The sequence below is a fragment of the Panthera leo genome, chromosome D1 (genome assembly GCF_018350215.1).
Source record: "Panthera leo isolate Ple1 chromosome D1, P.leo_Ple1_pat1.1, whole genome shotgun sequence".
Taxonomy (NCBI): domain Eukaryota; kingdom Metazoa; phylum Chordata; class Mammalia; order Carnivora; family Felidae; genus Panthera; species Panthera leo.
In genome coordinates this window covers 87,537,487-87,561,743 of record NC_056688.1, presented here as the reverse complement: position 1 = coordinate 87,561,743, position 24,257 = coordinate 87,537,487, and the positions used below count along the sequence as shown (strand labels likewise).

The 24,257-nt window shown below is 44.4% G+C and overlaps 1 protein-coding gene across 1 annotated transcript in view; it reads right to left on the bottom strand.

The window, feature by feature from the left end:
* The window catches only part of KIAA1549L (KIAA1549 like), a 265,919-nt gene that overhangs the window by 76,067 nt on the left and 165,595 nt on the right, over window positions 1–24,257 (bottom strand). The window contains exons 8-11 of the mRNA XM_042906019.1: window positions 22,743–22,802; window positions 16,205–16,356; window positions 10,977–11,148; window positions 737–900 (exon numbers count right to left, since the gene is read on the bottom strand). Of these exons, the coding sequence (XP_042761953.1) occupies window positions 737–900; window positions 10,977–11,148; window positions 16,205–16,356; window positions 22,743–22,802 (548 nt within the window). The remainder of the gene's footprint in view (window positions 1–736; window positions 901–10,976; window positions 11,149–16,204; window positions 16,357–22,742; window positions 22,803–24,257) is intronic.

Sequence of the window (24,257 nt, the reverse complement as noted above, 5' to 3'; positions counted from 1 at the left end):
TTAGCGCTGGGAGTTTCCTCAGTCCACTCCCCTCCCCGTCACCAGAGGTGTGGAGGCTGTGCAGGGTGCACGGGCTCCCGGCCAGCCTCCAGTTGAGCCACCGAACCAGCGTGTGATGACTGCCCGGCCAAGACTCTGCAGCTTGCCCATCATGGCAGCCTTCGAAGATAAGTCACTCAGGTCAATGGAAGAAGGAAAATTTTGAGAGTCTCATGTGCCCAGAAGAGCCCTGCACTAGGAGCCAAAAGCCCTGGTTCTACCATCAGTTCTGCTACTTACAAACTGTGTGATCTTAGAGCTACTTCTCTGGAAAAGGACGATGTCAGATTAGATGGCCTCCACAGCCCCTTTCAGGTCTATCCAGCTCCTAATTTTCTGTGTCTCAGTTTCCTCACCTGCAAAACAATGGCTCTTCCTTAAAGCATTGCTGTGAGGGTGGAGGTGCTGTATGTAAAGCCGTCAGAAGTACTTACGGCTCAGAGAGAGAGCGTTATTAGGTAAGCATTAGCTATCGTGGCCTGACGATAAACATAAATGGTGCACAATGATGGGAGTATACTGAAAAACACTGAATTGTACACTTAAAAATGGTTAAGGTGGTAGATTTTATGTTATGTATTATTTGCTATAGTTTTTTTAAAAATCTGAATAAATAAAGGGTCTCCTTCAAGATAGGGCTTGTCAGAATGTTTCTGAAGGTACTTGCAATGACCTCAAAAGCTACCACTTCCCGCACCTTTGCTCTCTGAGGCAGGTTCATCATGGTGTCCGGCTTGAAGTCGTTCTTGTTCTTCCGGCAGAGCACAGCAGTGATGATGATGATGATGACCGTGACCACAGCAATGGGTGCCAGCACTGCCGCGATGATCCACAGGTTGTTGGGTGGATTCTTCACCACGGCTGTGGGAAAAGCAGAAGGAGGCACGTGACAAGGGGCACCAGAAGGGGGAAAGCAGCCCCCACACCCTTGGTCCCCAAGTCATGAGATGGTGAAGAGGGTTTGGGATCAGAAAGGCCCTTGCCTTGGGCAAGTTATTCAAGGTCTCTGAGTCTCAATTTTCCTCGTATGTAAAACGGGATTATCACTTTGTAAGGCACCAGAGAGACGGGGGTGTATGTGGGGCTTTGGTGTGGTCCCTACTAGGTGCTCAATAAATGCTAGCCTTCACTATTCTTAAGAGAAAGAGGAAGATGGATTGGTATCAATTTTCCCCAAAAGTAATGTCTATGAATCCAAAGAGAAGAGAGAAAGTCTAAGGGTCAGAGTTGGATTAGAGGCAGGAGGCAAGGCTACAGAGAAATGACTCTAAATACTGTAGTGAAGCCACCCTCCAAGTGAGCAATGAATAAACATAGCTGAGTGGGTGGATCTAACCCCCCATGGGCTGGCTGGGGAAGCTTGGAAATGCCTTGGTCTAATCATAAGGATCAGGCTGCTCTCAAAGCCAGAGTAAAAAGTAACCAAAGCTATTGTCAGCAGGAAGAATGTGTTATTAGAAGAGTAGGTGCCTCTGTGGGAGTGGGGTTGGAATTAATTAACCTGCAAAGGGCAACAGGGTAGTGGTCATGCTCTATATCAGGATAGGGGTTAGGGTCACACAGGTGTATACATTTGTCAAAACTCATCAAACAGTATACTTAAGATATGTACATTTTATTCTGTGTAAATTTTACCTAAAACATCATAAACAAATATTGAATTCTAGGCAACAATACGCATGTTGAAGTGTTTACAGTTGAAGTCTGCTGATGTTTGCAACTTACTTTGAAATGCATCAAGAAAAAACAAGTTGGATTAATGGCTGGATGGAAGGACAGGGAGATAAATATGTGATAATGAAAGCATAGTAAAATGCTAATTGCGGACTCTAGGTGGTGGGGACACAGGTGTTCACCATACAGTTCTTTCAGCTTTTTGTTATGTTGGGTTAGGAAGATGTAAGAAAAAAGAAAAAGCCCTTGACATGAAATGGATGAGTCTCCCCTATGCTCACTGACGGGGAAGCCTGGAAGATACTTCTGTCCAATCAAAAAGATTAATATGTTCTTAGAACTAGAGTAAAGAAAACAGTAACCAAAACAATTGTCTAGAAAAATAATTACTGGAAGGGAGTGGGTTTATAGGAAATCTGGAAAAGAGAGCCAAAGGGCAGGCAAGAACTTGTCCATGTCAGAGGAATGTGCCCCAACTGGCAGACGCAGGTAATCCAGCCGGGACAGGTCTATCGTGGTGAACAAGATGGCTGCAACTGGCTGTTTTGGTTTAGTGATACTGTCCATCAATCCTACCCAAGTTCTCTGTTCTCCTATACCCTAGATGATCCCATAGACTCATGGCTTTAAATACCATCTGTGTTCATGTATAGATCTCCAACCAGGACCACTACCCTGAACTCTAGATTCCTATATCCAACTACCATGGATGCCATTTGAGATTCGCCAACTCAAATTTCCAACTGGGTACTTAAGAGATATCTCAAATTTATCATGTTCAGAATCCAACTCTCAATTTTCCCCCAAACCTGCTCTTGTGATAGTCCAATAAATTGCAACTCCTTCCTTCCAGTTGCTCAAGGCAGTAACTTTGCCACTGATGTTGACCCTTCTCTTTTATTCTTATCCAACTTCCTATTCATTGGCAAACCCTGTCATCTCCATCTTCCAAATAAATCCACAATCTGTTCACTTCTTTCTATTGCTACACCCACTGTGGTCCAACCTACCAACATCTCTCATTTGAATTACCGCAATGGCTTCCTACCTTGTCCCTTGTCCTCTATAGACCATTTGCAACACAACAGCTGGAGTGATCCTTTAGAAACTCAGATCACAACACTCCTCTGCTCAAAACCTTCCAGAGGCCCCCACTCCCCTCAGAGTAAGGGCCAGAGTCCTTATAATTTCTAGAAGACCATAAGTAATCTGCTTTTCCAACCACCCTGGTTACTTCTCTGGCCTTACCGCCCACTGCTCTTCCCTTAACTCACTCTTCCAGCCTACCAGCCTCCTATTGTTCCTCAAACACGCTGGACATGCTCCTCTCTCAGGGCCTTTGCACCAGCTTATTCTTACAGTTAGAGTGCTCTTCACCTAGATATACATGGCTCCCTCCCTTACTTCTTTCAGGGCTCTAAACAAGTGTCACTATGTCTACCCTCTATCAGATAGCAATCCCTGACCCTGGCATTCTCCATCCCCCTTGTCCTACTTAATTTTTCTCTAAAGCAGTGCCTCTCAAACTTGAATGTGCATGCTAATTGCCTGGGAATCTTGTTCAAATGTACGATTCTGATTCTGTGAATTGGGGTGAGGCCTGAGATTCTGCCTTTCTAACAAGCTCTGGGTGGTGCTCATGCAGCAGGCCCCTGGCCACAAATGGAATGGTAAGGCTCCAAAGCAGGCATTACCATCTGACATGATACATATGTATTTGTTTCATCATCTGTCCTGGCTCCTCCACGAAAAGGTACACTCCAAGAGGGCAGGGAGGTTTTTTGTCTCTTGTTCACTGCTATGCTCCCAGGGCCTAGAACAGGGCTTTGTACACAGTAGGTGCTCAATTAAAAGTCAAATGAAGGTACAAATGAACTACCATTTTCCCTGTTGCAACTCAGCTCCCCATATAGGTTTTCATATGGCAAAAAGGAATGGCCAGTTAAAGAAGTCCCATCTCTTTGGTAGTTCTAGCCTATATTTGAAATTAATATACTACCAGTCTGGTTTACATATCAATCCCTTATAAGTCTGGTTAACATAAGTTGGTCTTCCTGATGCTGCTGAACTCTGAGGGCTACTAGACTCACAAAGCTGAGGACAAGGCTCTGGAATAATTTAGAGACCCCACTGGTAAGTGCCACACGGTGAGTCAGCTGGTCTTTTCTCTCTGACTTTAACCACCCTTTCTGACTTCAGTTGGTAACTTATTAGCCAAGATCTGCCTCTCATCAAGCAGCACTTGGATTTGGAGTTCTATTAGGACAAAAAAGGCTTCTTTTCCGTAGTTTTTATCAATCGGTGATTAATCACATTATTAACTTCTGAAAACAGCTCATTAGATAATGTGCCTCTGGTGACATCAAACATTTAATTGCTACTGCTTTTAGCGATTTAGTATTTATATGTGAGTTTTATGCCACTAACATTCTTTAAAACTTAAGGGTTTCTATGAAAAAAAATAATATGCCTCTTTTGCCTATGCTATTCTATCCTGATGAAGAAAAATGTATAGTGTATCAGAACATGATACCCTAAATAAATATCTCATTAGCAAGACTTAATATTTACATGTGTTCTGCTTTTACTTTGTTTTTTTGTTTTGGTGTATATGTATGTTCCTTCCTGGTGCAGGATATAAAATCCTTTCACCTCTATTTAAATGGAAAGAATATATTTATCTTAGGTATATTAATAAATTCCTTTAATGGTCAAAGAGATACTAAAGTTAGGTCAACTGAAATCACTCAAATCTAATGTATTCATTGGCATAGTGATCTAAAACTGCAAGTCATGTACAGAAGAGGCATGAATGGTTATTTAATTTGCAAGAACTTCAATACAGAAAGGATAAGAAAGGGGGGGACAACATGTTCTGACCTTCTGCTGTGCCTTAGGCACTGGGATAGGTTCTTTGCCCAGGTGCTATTCTTACCCTCAATTTGCAGGCGAGGAAACTGAGCCACGGGGAGGTTAGACATTTTTATGAAAAGTCACCACTCTGAAATACAGTTTGTCAGTTCTAAGTTAACACACATGCCTGGAGGTGTTGTGTGTGTGTGTGTGTGTGTGTGTGTGTGTGTGTGTGTGTGTATGCAGAGGAGGGGCTGGCTCAGGGCCCAGGGCCCTGGGGAGCACTCAGTCCATGTCAATCTCTTGCCCAACATTCCTGTAGCTCTCATTCCACTCAGGGTGCAGCCCTTGGGGCTCTAGTAACTGTGACCCCTCACCTGCACCCTGACCTCCTGGCTGCTACTCTCTTCTATCAGTGACACCCTTGCTGGGTCTCAAACCCTCCCCCTCTGCCTGGAACCTTGTCCCTAGGTGGCCTCAGGGAGTCACTCACTGATCTTCTTAACCCCCAGACATTTAAAATCATGGCCATTAAGGGCACTGGGTGGCTCAGCTGGCTGAGTGCCCAACTTTTGGTTTCAGCTCAGATCATGATCATAAAATTCACGAGACTGAGCCCTGCGTTGGGCTCTGTGCTGGTAGCACGGAGCCTGCTTGGGATTCTTGCTCTCCCTCTCTTCCTGCCCCTCCCCCACTTGTGTGCTCTCTCTCTCTCTCTCTCTCTCTCTCTCTCTCTCAAAATAGATAAATAAACTTTAATAAAATAAAATAAAATCATGACCATTATTTCCTTGATACTCCCTGGCCTTCCCTGCTACTCAGGAATGTAAGCTCTGTGAGGGCAGGGGGTTTGTCTCCAGTGCCAGGAGAGCACCAGGCACATAACAGGTGCTCAAAAATATTTGTCGGAAGAATGAATGAACACAAATTTCCTTTGCCAAAGGATCAGTCTCTCACTTTCTTAAAGTGACATTTTTTGAAATAATGTCTGACGGCCATGTAAGGTATACCACTCCGGTCAGCTTCAGTGTGGGGAGAATTTTCCCTACTCCACCAGCTGGGTCACTGCTCTGAAGGGCCCCTCACTCCAGATCCTGCAAACGGAGCAGATGAAAACCTCTGTCGGACATGCGGCCACTTCTGTAGCAGTCATTACTGTCCCGTTACTCAGAGGGGATGTGAGTCAAGGGGGCAGTGCATGCAGGGCACTGCAAGGTGGCCCCAGTGATTTAGAAAATACTGGAACCCACAGAACGTTAACACTCTCCCTTCAGAGGGACAAGCTGTTCATTCAACACCGTGACTCTCCATTTAAGGTGCTGACCTCAGATTCACATTGCAGGCTGATTTCAAAACTATTAAGGGAAAGTGAGATTTAAGACATCTTTGCTTCTCTTCTTCTTCATTGGTCTTCGCTTCCTCCTCATTTGATCCTGAGCATGGAGGCATTTCCCAGGGTCTGTCCTCCAGCTCTGCACTCTCCTTGAATGTTCTCTGGGAATTTATTTCTAACCTGTATATACAACATTCTCAAAACCTATCATGTAACTTTAACCTCTCTCCTGAGATCTAGCCTTGACCTCCCAAAACGTTCCTGAACTCCACCCTGAGTCCCAACAACACCCCCTCCATAACCCGTAACACCTCCTCAGTATCTGAATAGCGGCCCTTAATATCTCATCACTTTAACTTCAACATGGCCCAAAGTGAATCAATTACCTTCTCCCTTCCAGAAATGCTTTCCCCTCCAATCCCCTTCCTATTTTCATCACTAGCACACTTTTCTCTGAATTATAGGGGTTCCTAATCTTCAAGTCACCTTTCCTCCTTCAGTCTCTCTCCCCTTCAGTCCTTCTACCTTATAGATGACTTATAAGACATTCAGTGGATCATTTACGAAGCACTCAGTAGGTGCCCCAGGAGTGTACAAAGCCCCTTACATGCAATACTTATCTTGCTTCACCCTCCAAGTAGCTCTGTGAGGTCAGGGCTTTTTTATATTCTCATTTTACAGATGAGGAAAATGAAGGTTAGAGAGGGTCTTTTTTTTTTTTTTTTTTTTTTTTCCTGGAGCTCCAAAGTTAGACAGTGGAAGAGCTGGGGTATGAATCCAGGTCTGCCATGTTGCAAAGACTCTGCTCTCAAGTGCTCACCTGTGGTGTCTTCCACCACATGCCTCTCCCAGGGCCTGGCAGAGACATTTAGCAAAGGTCAGTCCTTCGCTCTCACAAGAACAGAGCCAGGCAGTAGCTGGAGCTGGATATTCAAAGATGAATGAGATGTGGTACCTGCTTTCAGGGAGATTATGAGGGACAGAGAGCAAAAACAACTCGTTGGCCCCACGTGATAAAGGCAGTGGAAGCGTCTGGCACTAAGGGAGATGGGGACAGGGATGGCTTCAGAGGACCAGGGAACGTGAAGAATGAATCCTCCTGTATGGCTGAAGCATGAAGTAGGAAGGAGAGCAAAATGGGCAGTATGATTGGAACAGTAGCCCGGAGAGAAGGTTGTGAAGAGACCTGAATATTTGTTAAGTACCTGTTGTGAAGGGCTCGGAAGATCCACTTTGAGAAGTTCAGATTTTATTCTGTGAACAATGGAGAGCCACCAATTTTTTTTTTAATGGAGTAGATGTGAGATTAGAATCTGTGTATTAGGATAACCCTAATTACAGTACGGACAGGACATTAACAGCAGAGTGTCTGAGGTTGAGTCATTTGGAAAGAACCAGCAAAGCCCAAGAAGAGATAACAGTGAAATGGAGAAAAGGAAACACATTTATTTGTGAGTTATTAGACAGGAATGGAGAGGACCAAGTGGCCATGAAGGCAACAGAGAAGTGCCATTGAGGGACAGCCACTTTGCAGGCAGGCATAGTCGCCTCCCAACTCTCATTTCCAGAAAGCTCTATGCACCTTCTAGTCTGATACAATCTGTCTCTCCTGCCCACGCTCTCAAACTTTCCACTGTTTCCCATCAACCACCATTGGCAAAGCCCCCAGAGCCTCAACCCTTCCTCCTGATGCTCCATTCACTTTTTTGCTGTAAATAAGCCAGCTCCCCTTTCCTGCCCCTTCCCAAGTACCACAAGGCCTGTATTAGAAGTGAGGAGGTCAAAGAACCAAATGGTTAGCACTGAGGATGGATTGGGGACAGGAAAGGCGATGGAGAGGAAAAGACAATGAATCGGGTTTAAGTCTCCAGTGAATTATGGGGAACAGCAGGGTGTTTGGAGGAGACTGCAGTGAGGGGGAGGCAGCTTCGAAGGATCGGGATATTGAGAGACTAGAAGAAATGGTTTGCACACAGCAGTGAAGCCTGAGGAGGGAAGACGTGCCAATCTTTTTTTTTTTTTAATTTTTTTTTTAACGTTTATTTATTTTTGAGACAGAGAGAGACAGAGCATGAACGGGGGAGGGGCAGAGAGAGAGGGAGACACAGAATCAGAAGCAGGCTCCAGGCTCCGAGCTATCAGCCCAGAGCCCGATGTGGGGCTCGAACTCATGGACCACGAGATCGTGACCTGAGCTGAAGTCGGACGCCCAACCGACTGAGCCACCCAGGCGCCCCAAGACATGCCAATCTTAAGGTATTTCTGTAATCAGTTGGCAGATTCTCAGTGGATACTGTTGCACCCTTGCTCAAACACCCCCCACACACAACCTCAGCCTCACCTGCCAACCTCACCTCATTCTGTCCCAAGAGAGCAGAAACAATCACAGAAAATGTCCTCAGGCTTCCATAACTGAATGGCTACCTGACCAGCACCCACACCCCTGGACTCTGCTTAACCTCCCAGTGCAAAAGGATGAGCTGCCCCTGCTCCTCACTGGGTCTGAACCCTCCGCTTCTGCCACCCACCTTGTCCACTTAAGGACTTCACTCCAAGACAGTTCGTGTCTCTCTCTTCTGCATCGTCTATTTCTCCCTATTACAGTAACACATCGATATTCAGCTGTGCCCCAGTATCTCCCATGTGCCTCTCCAGTAACTGCACCATTAATTTCTCCCCTTTGCTGTCACTACTTCCCCAGCCCCATCCTCCCCTCAATCCACGCTAGCTAAGCATCGCCACCAACTCTGCCTGGAAACCACTCCTACCAAAGTCACCAACAATCTCTACCTTGCCAAATCCAGTTAATCTCTGCCCTTATAGCACAGCAGAAGTTGACACAGCAGCTCACTTCCTTCCAGTACATTCCTTTTTTTGCTTATTTCTGGACCCCACTCTCCTGGGCTTCCTCCCATCTTCCTGGCCACTCCTTCTCAGTGTCCTTTGCTGGCCCCAGCTCTTTCCTCATGTGGATTACCCAGCTATACTCATGGCTAATCTGGTTAATTTCACCTGCTCCCTTAGTTCCGTCACCTGTGTTGATGAATCTGGGGTCCTAGCTCCTGAGCTCTGCATAGATGTCTTTTAGACATCTCAAACCTAACATGTCCCAACCAAACTCTCAATTCCACCTCCCCACTCTTGCTCTAGCCCCAGTAAACCTCTTTCTTTCCTGCATCTGCTGCATCTCAACAAATGACACTACAACCAGCACTCAAGCAAACACGTAGGAGTCACCCTTGATTCCTCTGACCCTCACCTCCTCCTGCCACACACAGAATCCATTATCTTGCCCCATCAACTCTGTCCCTCAAAATACGCCAAATCCATACACTTGTCTGGTCTCTACCTCTACCCCTACCACCTTCACCTCTCACCTGGGCACCTGCCATGCTTTTCACTCCTTCCTCTATAATTTATTCTCTACCTGGAGAGGGGGAAAGAGCTGAGAATGGAAACCTGGGGGACTCACATAAAGAGGATGCAGCAAAACCAATGGAGCAAGTAGCTGACCTGACCAGAGATGGGGACAGAGCCCACAGGGAGGGAAGGAGAGAGGAACAAAAGACGAGAATCTGGCTTTAAAATATCATTTCAAAGACAAGATTGCACAGGATGACCATGGTTTCTAGGCAAAGGTGTGTCTGTGAGAATCTGTTGGCCAAGGAGGAGTGAATCTGCATCAACATGGAAGCCACACTCACCGCAGATGGAAGGCAAGAGATGAGCAGAAGAGGAAAACCATGAACCAGGCATCGGGTTCTTAAGGAGCATGGATGCCAACTAGGAAATCAATGGGAGATGACCTTCCATCCCCTGATGCTCAGCGGGCTACCAAACCTAAAATGTCTACCACATGATCTCTTATCTTCATCACCGCCCCCATCCTCGTTTTCTTTACAGACCTTGTTTGGGTCCCCAATGCCGGGGCCACTGCAGAGCCTCCTCACTAGTCCTGCTGCTCTTATCCTGGACACCGCTGAAAGGTTATCCTCCCTGAATACTGGGTAGTTCTAATGACACTACTCCTGCATACAGAAGTCTTTAGTAGCTCCCCACAGCCCACTGTATTACGTATGATCTCCTTCTCCCACCATCCAAGGCCCCAGTCTCCCAAGCAAAACCCTTTCTGAGCTCATCAACTCTTCCTCACGTGTCTGCTCTCCAGGCAACTCAAACCCCTTGTTTTTCAAGTATGTGTGGCACTTTTTGCCTCCCTTCCTTTTCTCGTGTTTCTCCCTCTTTCTGGAATATATACCTTTCCTCTCCTCCTGCTGAAATCTTAGCATGTGATACAGTTGAGAACACACACTTGAAGGCACATAGATCCAGATTCAAATCCTGGTGATCCAAGTACCAGTTCTGTGATATTGAGCAAGTTAGTTAACTTTCCTGAGCCTAGGTTTCCTTATCTGGAATTTGGAGCTGAATGAAGATGCTCCAAAGAGAGGAGAAAGTGAGAAAATCCATGTAAGGCAACAAGCATAGTACCTGCCACAGAGGAGGCAACTATTGTTTTTAATACCTTTTCTCTGTTCTTTCTTTCTTGATGGCCCTTCAGAGCAAACTGTCCCTCTGCTGAGCACTGGATCATTCTGCCTCCTCACTGCACTTACCCGCTTTCTGCTCCTTTATATCCTCATTAATTCCTTCTCTGCTCCTTAAAGGCAGTGACCAGGTCTAACCACTTCTGTATGTCCGCCAGCACCGAGAACAGTTCATGCAGGACTCTATAAATGCTTATTGAATCAAATTATCTTTAATTCCCCAGAAGACAATATAATCTCAGCCGTGGCAATTTTTCTAGCTGTGCACAGGACTATGGTGAGGAGGAAGAGTGGGTAGGATTAGGGACAAAGCAATATCATTATCATCATCCTAGTATCCAAAACATATCCCTTACCCAAAACCTACTGCTTCAAACAACACAGGAAATAGCTGACTGATTTAAGAACCTTCTAGAACACAAAATATGTTTAGGTCTGGGTCCATTAACGTGAGTTTGGGGAATCACTTTAATTTGCAGGAAACATTTAATGGCATTAAAAAATAATGAATGGAAAGACTATCCCCTTACGGTCAGCTTGCAGAAGGACAACATGATGCAGGGTCAAGGCCATCCTTTGGGAGTCAATGGTGCTCAGGATCTTGGCAGCTGCGGTCCCCAGCAATGGCTTCCCGTTGTACAGGGTGTAGTAAGTCAGCTCCGCCGGGTCCTTGGGTCCCGGCACCCGTTGCATCTTTACCATCTTTCAGAAAAAGAGAGGCCATGTTTACAGGGCATCTTGTACCGACCCTGCAATCACCTGGGCGATCAGCAGGCTCTCTCCTGATTGCTGAAGCCTTCGGTGCCTAATTGGACCCACAACGTATTTTTTAGAGCTCAACCTTTGTGTACCTCCCCATCACCAGCATCCCAAGAAGCGCTGCTATTGCTGGAAAGGGAGACAGGGAGGAGAAAAAGGTTCTGAAAATATGAACATCTGGAAAGAACAGCTTGAGACTGGAGAAGAAACGCTGAAATGGTGATGTCTTCCAGCCTCCAGAGAACTCTGGCCTCATTTGAAAATAGGCCTGCACATTAATTCAGGGCATGTTAGGTTATTCTCAAACAAGATTTCTAATTTCAAACTCCTGCAATTGCCAGAGAGGGAAAAAAAAAATGAACTTATATGTCTGCAATTCAAAGGATCTCTGATAAAAGCAGTACTTGGAGACTCAAAGTTCTTTTTTCTAAAATAACCTTTGTTGCTTTTTCTCCCTGGACAAGTTATACATATTCACTACAGAAAGTGTGAGAATACAGAAAGCCATCAAGAAATGTAATAAAATAAAAACAATTTCCAATCCCTCTACCACAAGCTAATTACTATTATCTTGGAGCATTTGCTTCTGTTCATTGCTGGTTTTCCACACAAACCTTTTATTTAGTATTTTACAAAGCTATTTATCACACTCTCTATCTAGAATCATACACTGCTATTTTTACTTACATCCTTAAATGACCTTAAATATAACAAAAGCATAAATGGTAATTTCTACACAGCATTCTGATGCACACCTCATAAACTTATTTAGCAAATCACTTATTGTTAAACAAATTGTTACTCATTTTTCAGTACTGTAGCTAATTGATTGTTATTATAAATACACAAAACATAAATTTTTATACATAATGTTCTGTCCTATGCATGCCTCATAAACTCAACAAACACTTCATTTTTGAATGGTTACTTTGTTATCAAGTTTTCACTACTATAATTAACAACTGATAAACATTATAGTATAGTATTTTCCAAAGTGTATATTACAGATTATGAGCTTCATAGGATATTAAAAGGTATGGCAGAAATGTTTACAGCAATATTGGTCACAAGAGCAAAAACTCTGAAAATTCAAAAGTCACTAACAGTAGGATGGATTAATGAGTTAATGGTATAGTCACACAATGAAATATTATAGAGTAGTATAAATAAACTATGTCTATTTGTATCAATATGGGTGAATAAAAAAGCCTGATAAGAAACAAATCACTGAATATAAAATTCAAAAACAGGCAAAACCAAATGATGTACTCTTTAGGGATACATACACACATGGATGGTAAAATCTATACAGAAAATTTAGGCATGACTTAAAACAAAATTCAGAAGCACACTCAACTCTGATAGAAAGGAAGGGAGTAGGTATAATCAGAGAAGACACATAAAAGGCTTCTGGGGTAAGGTAAGGGTAATTTACTTTGGGTTGTGATTTCTTTTTATTGGTGTTCTTTGAAGTCTACATGTCTTTATACTCCTTTGTACGTATGCTATACATAACAATTAAAAATAGGTATTACTACAGCCCAATAAAAAACGGGTTTAAAAAAAATCTGACCAGATACTATCTGAAAGGCCAATAAGCATATACAAAATGCTCAATGGAGAAAAAAGGCACTGCTATCACCCAGCAAAATGACTGAAATAAGGGCTGACAATACCAAGTGCTGATGAGGGTGTGGAGTGACTGGAACTCTACATCTGGATGGTGGGAGTGTAAAATGGTAAACTTTGGGAAAAGGTCTAGCAGTTTGTCACAGAGCTAACATACACCAACGCTATGAACCAGCAACTCCACTCCCACATACTCAAGAGAAATGAAAATATATGGCTACAGAAAGATTTGTAGAAGAATGGGCATAGCAGCTTTGTTTAAAGTAGCTGAAAACTGGAAAAAGTCTGGGTGTCCATCAACAGAAGAGTGGTTAAGTAAACTGTAGTCTATTCATACAAGGGAATATTATTCAGCAATAAAAAGGAATAAGCTCCTGCATAACACAATGTGATGAACCCAAAAAACACTACATGGAGTCCAAAAAGCTTTATACAAAAGAGAATATACTTCCATTTATATGAAGCTCTAGAACAGACCAAACTGATCTGTGCTATGGAAATGAATATGTTACCAAATATAAAATAGTAACATAGCACACTGTTAATTTTAGAACCTAGATGGTGAATTTGTTGGTGTTCACTATAAAACTTCTTTCTGTGGGCTTAAAAATGTTCATAATAAAATGTCAGAGAAATATATTACTAAAAACAAGGGTCTTATCGGCATTTAAATTTCCAAACTAGTATGTTGGCCAAAATTAAGGAATTTCTTTACTACAGGTCTTTTTAGAGCCTTTGGTATGCCAACAGGCCTTGGGAATCTTCAAGAAGGGGCTACAGGATGAATCCTTGCCAAACTGATATGGCCACAGAGCCTCTTTGCCCCAAGGCACCTCATAGGACCATTTTTCTGGACACTCTCTGAAAGACACTGCTCTCACTTTCTGGTCTTTGTGTTCACCTCTATTCTCCTCAAAACGTATTTCCAGGAGTAAGTTTGTGACCATCCCAGAGGTACTTGTCTAAATTGCTCACTGGTTCTCCACAAAGGTCATACCCACTTACGGTGTTTGAAAGTACCCATTTCACTTCATGCTCACCAACCCTGGATAGTACCATCATAAATCTTTGGTAGGTGAAAACGATATCTTGTGGTAGTTAAAACTTGTATTATTTTGATGACAAGTGGAGTTAAATATTAAAAATTGTTTATTGGTCATATGTATTTCTTCTTCAATTTTTCAGATACATTCACTAGAGGAACATCTTTAAATTCCAGACATACAAGTTTCCATCTTCATGAAGGTGGCTCATCTTTTAAAATTATTTGAGCCCAGAAGAAAGGCCTCTGGGTGGAAGGATGATGTAAGCTATGTAAGAGCAAATTTTATTTGGGAAACTTGGCCACGGCATTCCTGTCCCTCAAAGGAGAGGAGGTAAGGACAGTGTTAGTACAACCAGGTAGAAGGTGAATGCGCATTCAGATATTTAATACCTTCACTCAATTTCAATTTCAATTCGTCTTACGAAGATTCCTCCAAGGGTTATGTTACCACCTTTATAAATTAGGATTTGCAGAAATAAATCCCTACTCACTTCACTCAGACTTCCCAGGCAGCTATGGAGCCAATCACATTGACTACACATAAGAAACGAGGAAAGAATGCCTTGGTGGGCTGTTTTATACATGTAGAATGGATTAGGTTTCTTAGGTTTACAAAAAACACCAGGATTATATGGTCGTTCTTTCTCTCCCTTCAGCTGAGGCAAATCCCATTTCACTGTCTGAGTCCCAACGACTTCCTTTCTCTTATTTGGAGAAGTGTGAATTATAGGGCTCACATGGACCCTAGAGAGGGTAAACCATAAACCTGGCACAAGAAATAAACCATCACTTTACCTGGTCACAGGCTGTCACAGACCACAAAGACTTAGAATGAAAGCAGCATCTAAGAGGACAAGGGGCCAAATTCACCAACTGTGAATGGAGGACCTAGAATCTCCCTCAAGGGATGATGCTTGTCTCAGGCAAGGAAGTGTGGTCCAGAAAATGAGTTGTTTGTACTTTCAAACTCCCGAGGACACAATCTGCAGACAGATTGGAGTAATGCCTATAATTTTCTATAAAACGCTTCCTCTCTTAGACATGGTAATATCAAGCATGTGTGTTTGCATTAAGTTACACCCTAGATGTGGCAATTGCCAATCACGAGTTCACACTCTAGGGGCAGTTTGCTCAATTCCAATTAGGAAGCCCACACTCCGGAGGCAGCCTCCAGGAGTGCTTCTATACTTTGACATCTTGCTCAACAGAGCTTTGTTAATTAGCATAACAAATGTTAGCAATGGGTTCCCAGTTTTGGTGAAATTAGTGGTATTCAAGATACACGGATTGGCCAGAATGCTAGAGATGGTTCTCACTCTTGCTCGAATTGAATAAAGAATCAAGAAAGAAGCTTGGAGCCTCTAACCTTGAGGATGGTCATTGTGTCTGTAGAGTTCCCTCTGAAGCAGACTGAGAAGAGCTGAATCCTTGTAGATGGATTATTTGGGAGGTGCATGGAACTGACGGGAGGGTGAAGAGGTGATTCAGGGGGTGGAAGGGAACTAGCGAGAGGTACATTATTAATCTGGTTACCACTGTGGGCAGCTAAAAAAGCTTAATTCTATGGGAAATATCTGGCAATTACTGAAAACATACGTTTCAGAATTCTCATAGCCACAAAGCAAGAGAGTTGCTGTATTCACACCCCCACCGCTAGTTAATTCCCAGGCACTTCCAGCCAGCCATGGCATCGACAAAGTGGGTTCTGGCATCTCAAGAATGGCCCTTCAATAAAGGTTCAGCAGTGGCTGTTGGAAGCCCAGTAGCATTCAGTAGAAATGGGAAGGGGATTTGGGCAATGCATCAATAGTGTCTGCTACAGCTCTCTCGCCTGAATCCCCGTGTGGTCACCTGACCATTATAAACATGGAGGGCTCTGTTTGTTGAGACTGACTAAATAAGGATAACAGACTCCTGCAGCTGGAATATTGATTGGTGCATCTGCCATCCATAGGAGTTGTGGCAAGAGATCTGAAGGTCCCGAGCTCTGGGACTCCATCTAGTCTCCAGAACAGGTTGGGGAGTAGAAAGTCTATGCTTGCTTACTAATCACTTTTGTCTAATAAATACGTGCACGTGTGCAGAATTTGTTCTGAAACCTTACAGTCTAGCAGTAATACAGGAGAGTAGCTAACTCTCACCCTCCTCCACGACTTTGATGCTTAGGACCATGAACCCCCCAAACCTAAGAGTAGTGTTGATTACGTGGCTTAGTCAGTGTGCAAGGCAGGCGCTCGTCTGCACACAGCATGGTTTACTGAGTCTCAGCACACTCCCGTACATTTATTACAAGACCCCAGTGGTTTAGTACACATACACACCCACCTGCACGGTGTAGCTTCCCAAGGTAGTGGCCCGTTTAAACCGTCGGCCTTGCTGCTGGGACATCATGAATAGCTGGGCCAGGCGCTGCTCCATGACCCGGGCGAAGCTCTGGTTGTGCAGTCCCACCAGCGAATTGTCCACGCCCTGTAGCACTGTGGATGCAGAAGGCAGAGGGGCTGCTCAGGGGACAGGCTCCTGTGGATCAAGAAACCACAACCACCACCGCCCCTGCACCAGCCACTAAGGGCCATGGGCCTTATCTCATGTTAGGACTTGGCCTTCCTTACCTCAGTCTACCTTCACAAGATCCCCAGGAGTTAGGGATCACTGTCCACACGTTATAGATGCTGAAAGGTTATATGACTTGCCTAACGGCACACAGCTAGTAACAAGCAAAGTCAGGGTTCAGACCCATGCTTATGTAACTCCAATGCCTGGGCTCTCTCCTCCACAAGCTGTGACATGTTTAATGCTGCTGCATTTAATCCAAACCTCATTTAAGATGTTATGTGTTGTTAGAGACCATATGGGAATACAGCATAGCTGCAGGTATGACTAATTGGATTTTTTTTTTTTTTTTTTTTTTTACTGGTTCCCACTCAGAAGCCCTGGCTCAGGGCTATCTTTATTATATTTTCCCTTCTCAGCAGCTTTGATAGGGAAGCTGAGCTCCATCCTGCAACCCAGCCCCTTATACATAGAAAAGCCACCCTGTTCAGTGTCCTTGTCTCTCTCTCCTCTATGGGGTCCTTTTGGGACCCACCTCTAAAGTGGCCCAGGGCCTCTCAGGTACCATCCCATTCGAGAGCGGAACTGTGTAATAAAAAGAGTGGGTTCTGTTTCTGTGCTGGTGCTTGCCAGTTGGACTTCCGGCAAGCCTCTGGCCCTTTCTGAGTCCAAGTCCTTCTCTGCAAAAAGGGAGTAAGAAAGTCGGTATCACAGCACATCTATCCTTATGGGCTGTAAGGTTGAAATGAGACAAGATGTATAAAACAGCTTATTACAGTGCCTGGTGCGTAGAAGGGAAATGAAGCCCCTCTTTCCATCCTTCCTCCACTGCTCTTTCATCTATACCCAGGGCTATTTGGGTAGCTGAGGCGTTAATGATAGAATTCCAGGCTACTGCAAGGAGGAGGACCACAAGGAACACCAGGGCCATCCTGGGCCTGAAACAGTCACCTACCACGGGAACAACTTCCTTTGACCCTCTCCCCCCGAAGAAAGCCCAGTCCTTCTTCCAAGTCCCTTGGGAAACACACTTAACCCCAAACACACAAATACTGCCTCCAAACACAGTCACCTCTGAAATCAAAAATGTTTAAAAAACTTCTCATCTTTTCAAAGAGATGAAAACTTATCATGGGCTGGGAATGTAATACAAGACTTTTCATGTAACAGAGTTTGTACTACCATAGTCCAGCCAAGGGCCATTAAGACCACCCATCTACAGGGATATGGAAATAGTCTGAATATAAAGAATGAGCTGTTGTTATGAGCACATTCGGTATGGGGCCAGAACAAGTGACTGATGACAACACGATACAGAGAATGATGTTGAAACCGATCAAGAGAAACATAAAACCCACAGCTGAGTCTCAGAAATTACTTCTTTGAAGCCACAAATGCTAAATAATCCCTACGGAGGGTATAGAGCAGCTCTCTTTCCAGGGCCCTTGTGAGGGACTCTCAGCTCATCTGTCAGCAGAATTCCTGCAAAGATAAAACACGCCTGCACTTCTCCTTCTGCGGCAGGTCCCCAAGAGGCCCCTTGGAATCCCTCCTGACGAGCTGTCAGGCTGAGGAAGGGCCGCCTACCTCCTGGCCCCAGATAGCAGAACCCTCGTTCTTACTGCTTCAAAGATGCTCCTCTAGTAAAATTATAAAACCACTGTTGAAAAACTACTTCTAAGTTGGCCTCTCCTGACTACCAGACAAGGGTAAGAGTGGGCACACAGGACAGTCAAAGGGCATCATCACGGATTACTTTAAGGGAAGCCCAGTGATGATGCAAGGACAGACATCAAAGAAAGGGATGGTCAAAGCCTCCCCGTGATGAAAAAGCTCCAGAAATAGATAGTGGTGATGGCTACATCAACACTGTGAACGTACTTAATACCACTGAATTGTGCACTTAAAAATGGTGAAAATAGTACATTGCATGTTATGTTTATTTTACCCCAATTTTGTTAATTGAGGGAGAATAAAAACAAACCACAATCTTCAGGGCACTGCAGGTGGCTGTGGGAACCTCCCAAAGAGTTACATGGAACCCACAACTGGACAGTTCCCATGTGCCTCACTGCTCTGTTTGCAAAGAGAATGTGTCCCTCCCTGGCAGCTGTTGAAGAATTGGGGGTTGAAAGGGGGGGTCCGGGTTTGCATCCTGGCGCCCCCTTACTGAGTGCTCTTGGGCAAGTCCCTTAGTTCCTCTGGACCCTTGTCCCTCATCTGAATACACAGGGATCATAATCTACTCCTGATTGTGTCATTATGGGGAACAACACTTTCTAAGAGACATGCTTCGAGGGGCGTGCTAAAAGGTACGAGAGAGGAGGCCCATAAATGCTGGCTGTTGTTGTTGCTCAAATGTGCTCCTTTCTTGCTAGACACATCCTTCCCAGAGGAAGAAATAACTATGTTCCAGGACTGCGGCTCCTTTCCTTCCCCCTGAGAACTATGGCAGGCCCCAGGCTCTCAGTCTTCTTCACCTGCCCAAAGGGCCTGGAAAGGGGCGTGAGACCACATCTCTCACAGTGACCCAGAAGCAGTAGGGGGTCTTGGACCCCGGCACACGTGCCCACGAGGACAGCAGCCCATCACACCAGCCAGGGCCCCGGCCACCCACCCTTAGCCACCACTGACTCAGCTCAGAGGAGGTGAGCAAGTCCCCAGCTGTGTTCAAAGGAGCTGGTCCAGAAGATTCGGGGGCTGTTACATCACTGGTCTCTTAATCCTTCTTTATTTACAACTGCACCGGGCTCTAAAATTCCAGCAATCAGGTCGGCCTGATTCAGCTTCCTATATTGAATTGTTTTATGTGTAACTGAATCCCATACATTCAGAGCCAAAAGAACCAGACAGCTCAGCTCCTATCTTCCCCTCATTCCACAGGTGAGAATGAGACGCCCACAGGGCCTGAGTGACGTGCTCAAGGACATGCTATGGTTAGCAGCAGCTGGGCTAAGACCAGAAGAAATCATAAGCCTTCTGGGTCTGGGATATTTTGACTAGTGGGTTCCACAGAGACAAGTGGATAAACCTAAGATGGGCTCTGACCCCTGTGAGGCAGCAATATGAAGTCTGTGCATCTCTGTCCTGCCTCATATACACAATCCTGGCCACAAGATCCACGGACGACAGAGGTGCTGCAGGAATCACCCTAACGGAGCCACGAGGGACCTGTGCTCAGGGAAAGGAGAAGTGAACAGGGTGTAAAAATATATTTAATATAAATTTAGTGGGGAAGCAGATGGAAACATGTCAGGGTTTTATAATACCAACTATGGAAAGGAAAGTTGTTCCCCATCCTCTGAGCTGCTGCAAATGAGGAAAGAAGATGCAGTACCCTTGACGGACATCTGGGAGCAAAGGGCAGAGTGGTTATTCAAGGGGATGTGCCTCGGAGCACGATGAACAAAGCTATCTTCATCCTAGTTCCCATAAATGATGGTCAAAGGCTGGTGGGAGCTGGTGGGAAGGAAGGAAGGCCATCCTGAAGCTGGTTCTCTCCCCTCCCATGGGCACTAACTGGGCCAACCAGCCCCAAACACAGTGACAGAGGCCACTGTGTATTCCGATTAGCAGCAGCAACAGCAACAACATAAATAAATGAAGGTTACACAGCTGAGCGGGCAAGAGGTGAAGTCCCAGGATGATTTTGTGAAGGTTATGCCACTCAGACAGAGTCAGGGCAGGATCTGGGTACATAAGGAAAGGGCGAGACAGGAAGCTGTCCAGGGCAGCTGGTGTTTAAGGGCAGATATGTTACCATTTAGCATAAAGCTTACAGTTACTAGGAGAGATGTCTGCAAGGTAAAGAGCAGCATTCCTGCTGGAGTAAACATGCTTCTGGAAGTGTTTCATAACCTGCTGGTTCAAAATGGCACTGCTGGGTTAATATCATCTCCCTCTCGTGTACAAACTCCATTTTTATTCTTTTAAAACAGATTTCTTGGGACACCTGGGTGGTTCAGTCGGTTAAGCACCTGACTTTTTTTTTTAAATTTTTTAAAATGTTTTTTTTGTTTATTATTGAGAGACAGAGAGACAGAGCATGAGCAGGGGAGGGGCAGAGAGAGGAGGAGACACAGAATCCGAAGCAGGCTCCAGGCTCTGAGCTGTCAGCACAGAGCCCGATGCAGGGCTCGAACTCACAAACCGCGAGATCATGACCTGAGCCGAAGTAGGATGCTCCACCGACTGAGCCACCTAGGCGCCCCAAGCACCTGACTCTTGGTTTCAGCTCAGGTCATGATCTCACAGCTTTGTGTGTTCGGGCCCCACGTCTGGTTCTGTGCTGGCAGCGTGGAGCCTGCTTGGGATTCTCTCTCTCCTTCTCTAACTACCCCCCCTCCATGCTGTCTCTGTCTTTCTCAAAATAAATAAAAATTTTTAAATAACAGATTTCTTCAGTTTGTCTTCTTAGCAGGTAAAATAATGTCTGCATATCCATGGCTCTACCAGGGAGAAAGCAATGTGATTTTCTGCCATTTCAGAGAGGTCTGGAGCGGGCCTCATTGAGCAGGGCAGTGTGCTCCTTTGTCAGGATTCTAGGCAGCAACCTGTCTACTGCTGGTTTGGGACAGCAGGTGAGGGAGGGAATAGGGCAGGGGAGAAGGGAGGGAGGTTTCAGACCGGCTTGCCCAGGCACAACTTCCACAACTTGTAGGATCTTCCTCTCTCTGTGTTAGGGGCTGAATTATGTCCTCCCAAAGTTCATATGTTGAAGTCTTAACCCCCAGTACCTCAGAATGGGATTGTATTTGGAGATGAGGCCCTTAAAGAGGTGAGTAAGGTAAAATAAGGTCATATGGGTGCGCCCTCATCCAGTATGATGGGTGTCCTTATAAGAAGAGGAGTTTAGGGGGCGCCTGGGTGGCTCAGTCAGTTGAGCATCTGACTCTTGGTTTTGGCTCAGGTCACGATCTCATGGTTCACAGGTTGGAGCCCCACATCGGGCTCTGTACTGGTGGTAGGGAGTCTGCTTGGGATTCTCTCTCTCTCCCTCTCCCTGCCCTTCCCCAACCTGTACTCTTGTGCTCTCTCTCTCTCTCTCTCAAAATAAATAAATAAATAAACTTAAAAAAAAAAAAAGAAGAGGAGGAGGAGTTTAGGACACAGACACACACAGAGGGAAGATGCCAAGTAAAGATGGCCATCTACAAGCCAAGGAGAGAGGCCTCAGAAGAAACCAAGCCTGGTGACACTCTGATGTCAGGCTTCCAGCCTCTGGAATTATGAGAAAATAAATTCCTGCTGCTGAAGCCCCAAAAGTCTGTGGTACTTTGCTATGGTGTCCCTACCAAGCTAATACTTTCCCCTTCCCCTCCCCACTCCATGTACAGCTGGGCTGGTCACTTTCTCCCACAAATATCTGTCTTCTCTCTTTGCTCCCAATCCTTGCTTTCTGTAAGATTTTCAGAGTGACTGTCCGGCTTTGGAAAAACACAAACAAGTTTTTTGCTGTTTCATAAAGCTCAGCTGGGAAATGTCAAGGAAAAAAAGAAAATGTCACCCAAACTCCCTTCTACTTCCATTCGCCCTCACTGTCAGGACACGACTGGGTTCCACCAGGATCAGTGTAGGTGTGGGGCGTGTGCCGAGGAAAGAGAAAAATGCATGCCTAGCATTCCTCAGCCTTTCACTGGGGTTTTGTAGGGCACTGCAGAAAGGCCTACCATCTTTAAATAAACAACCATTCCCAGGGACAGTCCCTAAACATCCACAGGTTACTGTCATACCTTCTGATTGTCTACTTTTTGCAAAGAGGAAGCAGTGGATGGGATTTTACAATTTGCTGTTTTGAATGGTTACCTAATATTCACCTTCATATGATATCTTTTCTTAGCTTACTTTACCCATTTCTGGCCCTATGGAAGTAACTCCTTGACTTATAAGACAGGACCAAAGAGGGACCCCTGGGTGGCTCAGTCGGTTAAGCACCCAACTCTAGACTTCAGCTCATGTCATGATCTCATGGCTGGTGAGATCGAGCACCGTGTCAGGCTCTATGCTGGCAGTGCACAGCCTGCTTGGGATTCTCTCTCTCTCTCCCTGTCTCTGCCCCTCCCCCCTCTTGCTGTCTCTCAAAATAAATAAAAATAAACTTTAAAAACTATTAAAAAAAAAAAAGACAGGACCAAAGAAAAGATGCTGATTCTATCACTGAATGGCATGCAGTTTTTATTATTATTATTATTATTATTATTATTATTATTATTATTATATTATTTCGTTTTGGGGACTTCTTTTGACGTGTAGTTAAAGAAAACACACAGCAACCTGATAAGAGGAAAGGGGGAGTAAAATAAGAGATTACCTGTTATTACCCAATAGTCTCTGGTTGTTTCCGATATATCAAGGTTGGGATATTCCAGTGCTAAAACAAATAAGAAACACACCAAGTTACTTTCACAGTTTTTATATGTAAATATTACTTAGGAAAATGGACATACATAATAAAATATCAAACAGCTAAATTCAGCTTTATCATTCTTAGGAACTCCAGGATATACAGGCCAAAACTATTTCGCTGTTCTGAAAAGTAAAATGCTTAGTAAAGGGCTAACTTTCAGATGAAGCGGTTTTTAGGGTTTGTAAATTTCTGCTCTTCTGATTTTTTCATCAGAACCTTCCTAAGTGGAACATCTTCACTATCAAAACTCACAGCTAGAACCTGTCTTAACTATAACATTCTTTGTAAAAACTATCCAACCATCACTAATATTTTTAGGAATGATCCTCTCTTGAATGGATTTTTCCAGTGTCAAGGACTAAGTTTATTATTAGCCAAATGTTTGTGACATAGTCCTGGTTCTTTTGAAGGTATGGTGGCCATAAGCGCTAATTCATGTAAAGGGTTTAGCGCAGAGCCTGGCACATGGTAAGTGCTCAATAAATCTTAGTTGTTGTTATTATCAGAATATCAAGAGGAAAGAAAATAAATTCTTCACGTGCTGCCATGTGACATAATGCCATCTTTCATGACATTGTCCTTTCCACAAAATTCAGAGTCATCTTTCCTTACTATGTGGAAATTCGCAAAAGCTTGCCATTTAAACACTCAAAACAATTCTGAGTGGCTACTGTGTGCTAAGTACATCCACACACACAATTTCATTTATTTACAGTATCAAATGCAACCACAGAAGGAAACAGAAAGTTAAAAAAAAAAAACAAAACTTGACCAATGACCTTGAGAAATGTATTAACAACTACCTTTAAGAGCACAAATCTTGACTTCCTTTGGCTACCAAGTAAGTGTTTGGGTACAAAATGTAGGCTGCACTGTCTTTGGAGCTATGCCTTCTGCATGGTAATGAGGATTATATAACTGAAACATTAGAGGAAGAGGAGGCTACAAGACTGACTATGGGGACTTCATCCAGTAAAGTCACGATGCTGATTGCAAATGAGTTGCATTATGTTATCTATAGCCAGGGCAAGGGCTGAAGGCCCGGAAACATTTGCTGATGGCACAAATGGGTGGAAACCATAGCAACCCAGAATGCCACAAGGACAGACGCCCCACGGGGCAGTTACTGTAAGCTCAAAGGCAGACCGTTTGGGTTCAAGCCCTAGGTTCCATGTCTCATTAGCTGTGACAGTGAGCATCTTGTTATACCTCCTGGAACTTCAGTTTTCTCCTTTGCAAAGTGGGGCGCATTCTGTACTACTATAGGGTGCTTTGTGAGGATTCGATGACATAAGATATATGAACTGTAAAGGCACCTAACCAACGCTTTTGTTCAGTGTGCAATATACTTGTTATCAATTCAATCCCCGTTTATCACCGATTTCAGTTGTTTCACGATAAAAGAGTTAGTATGCGCCT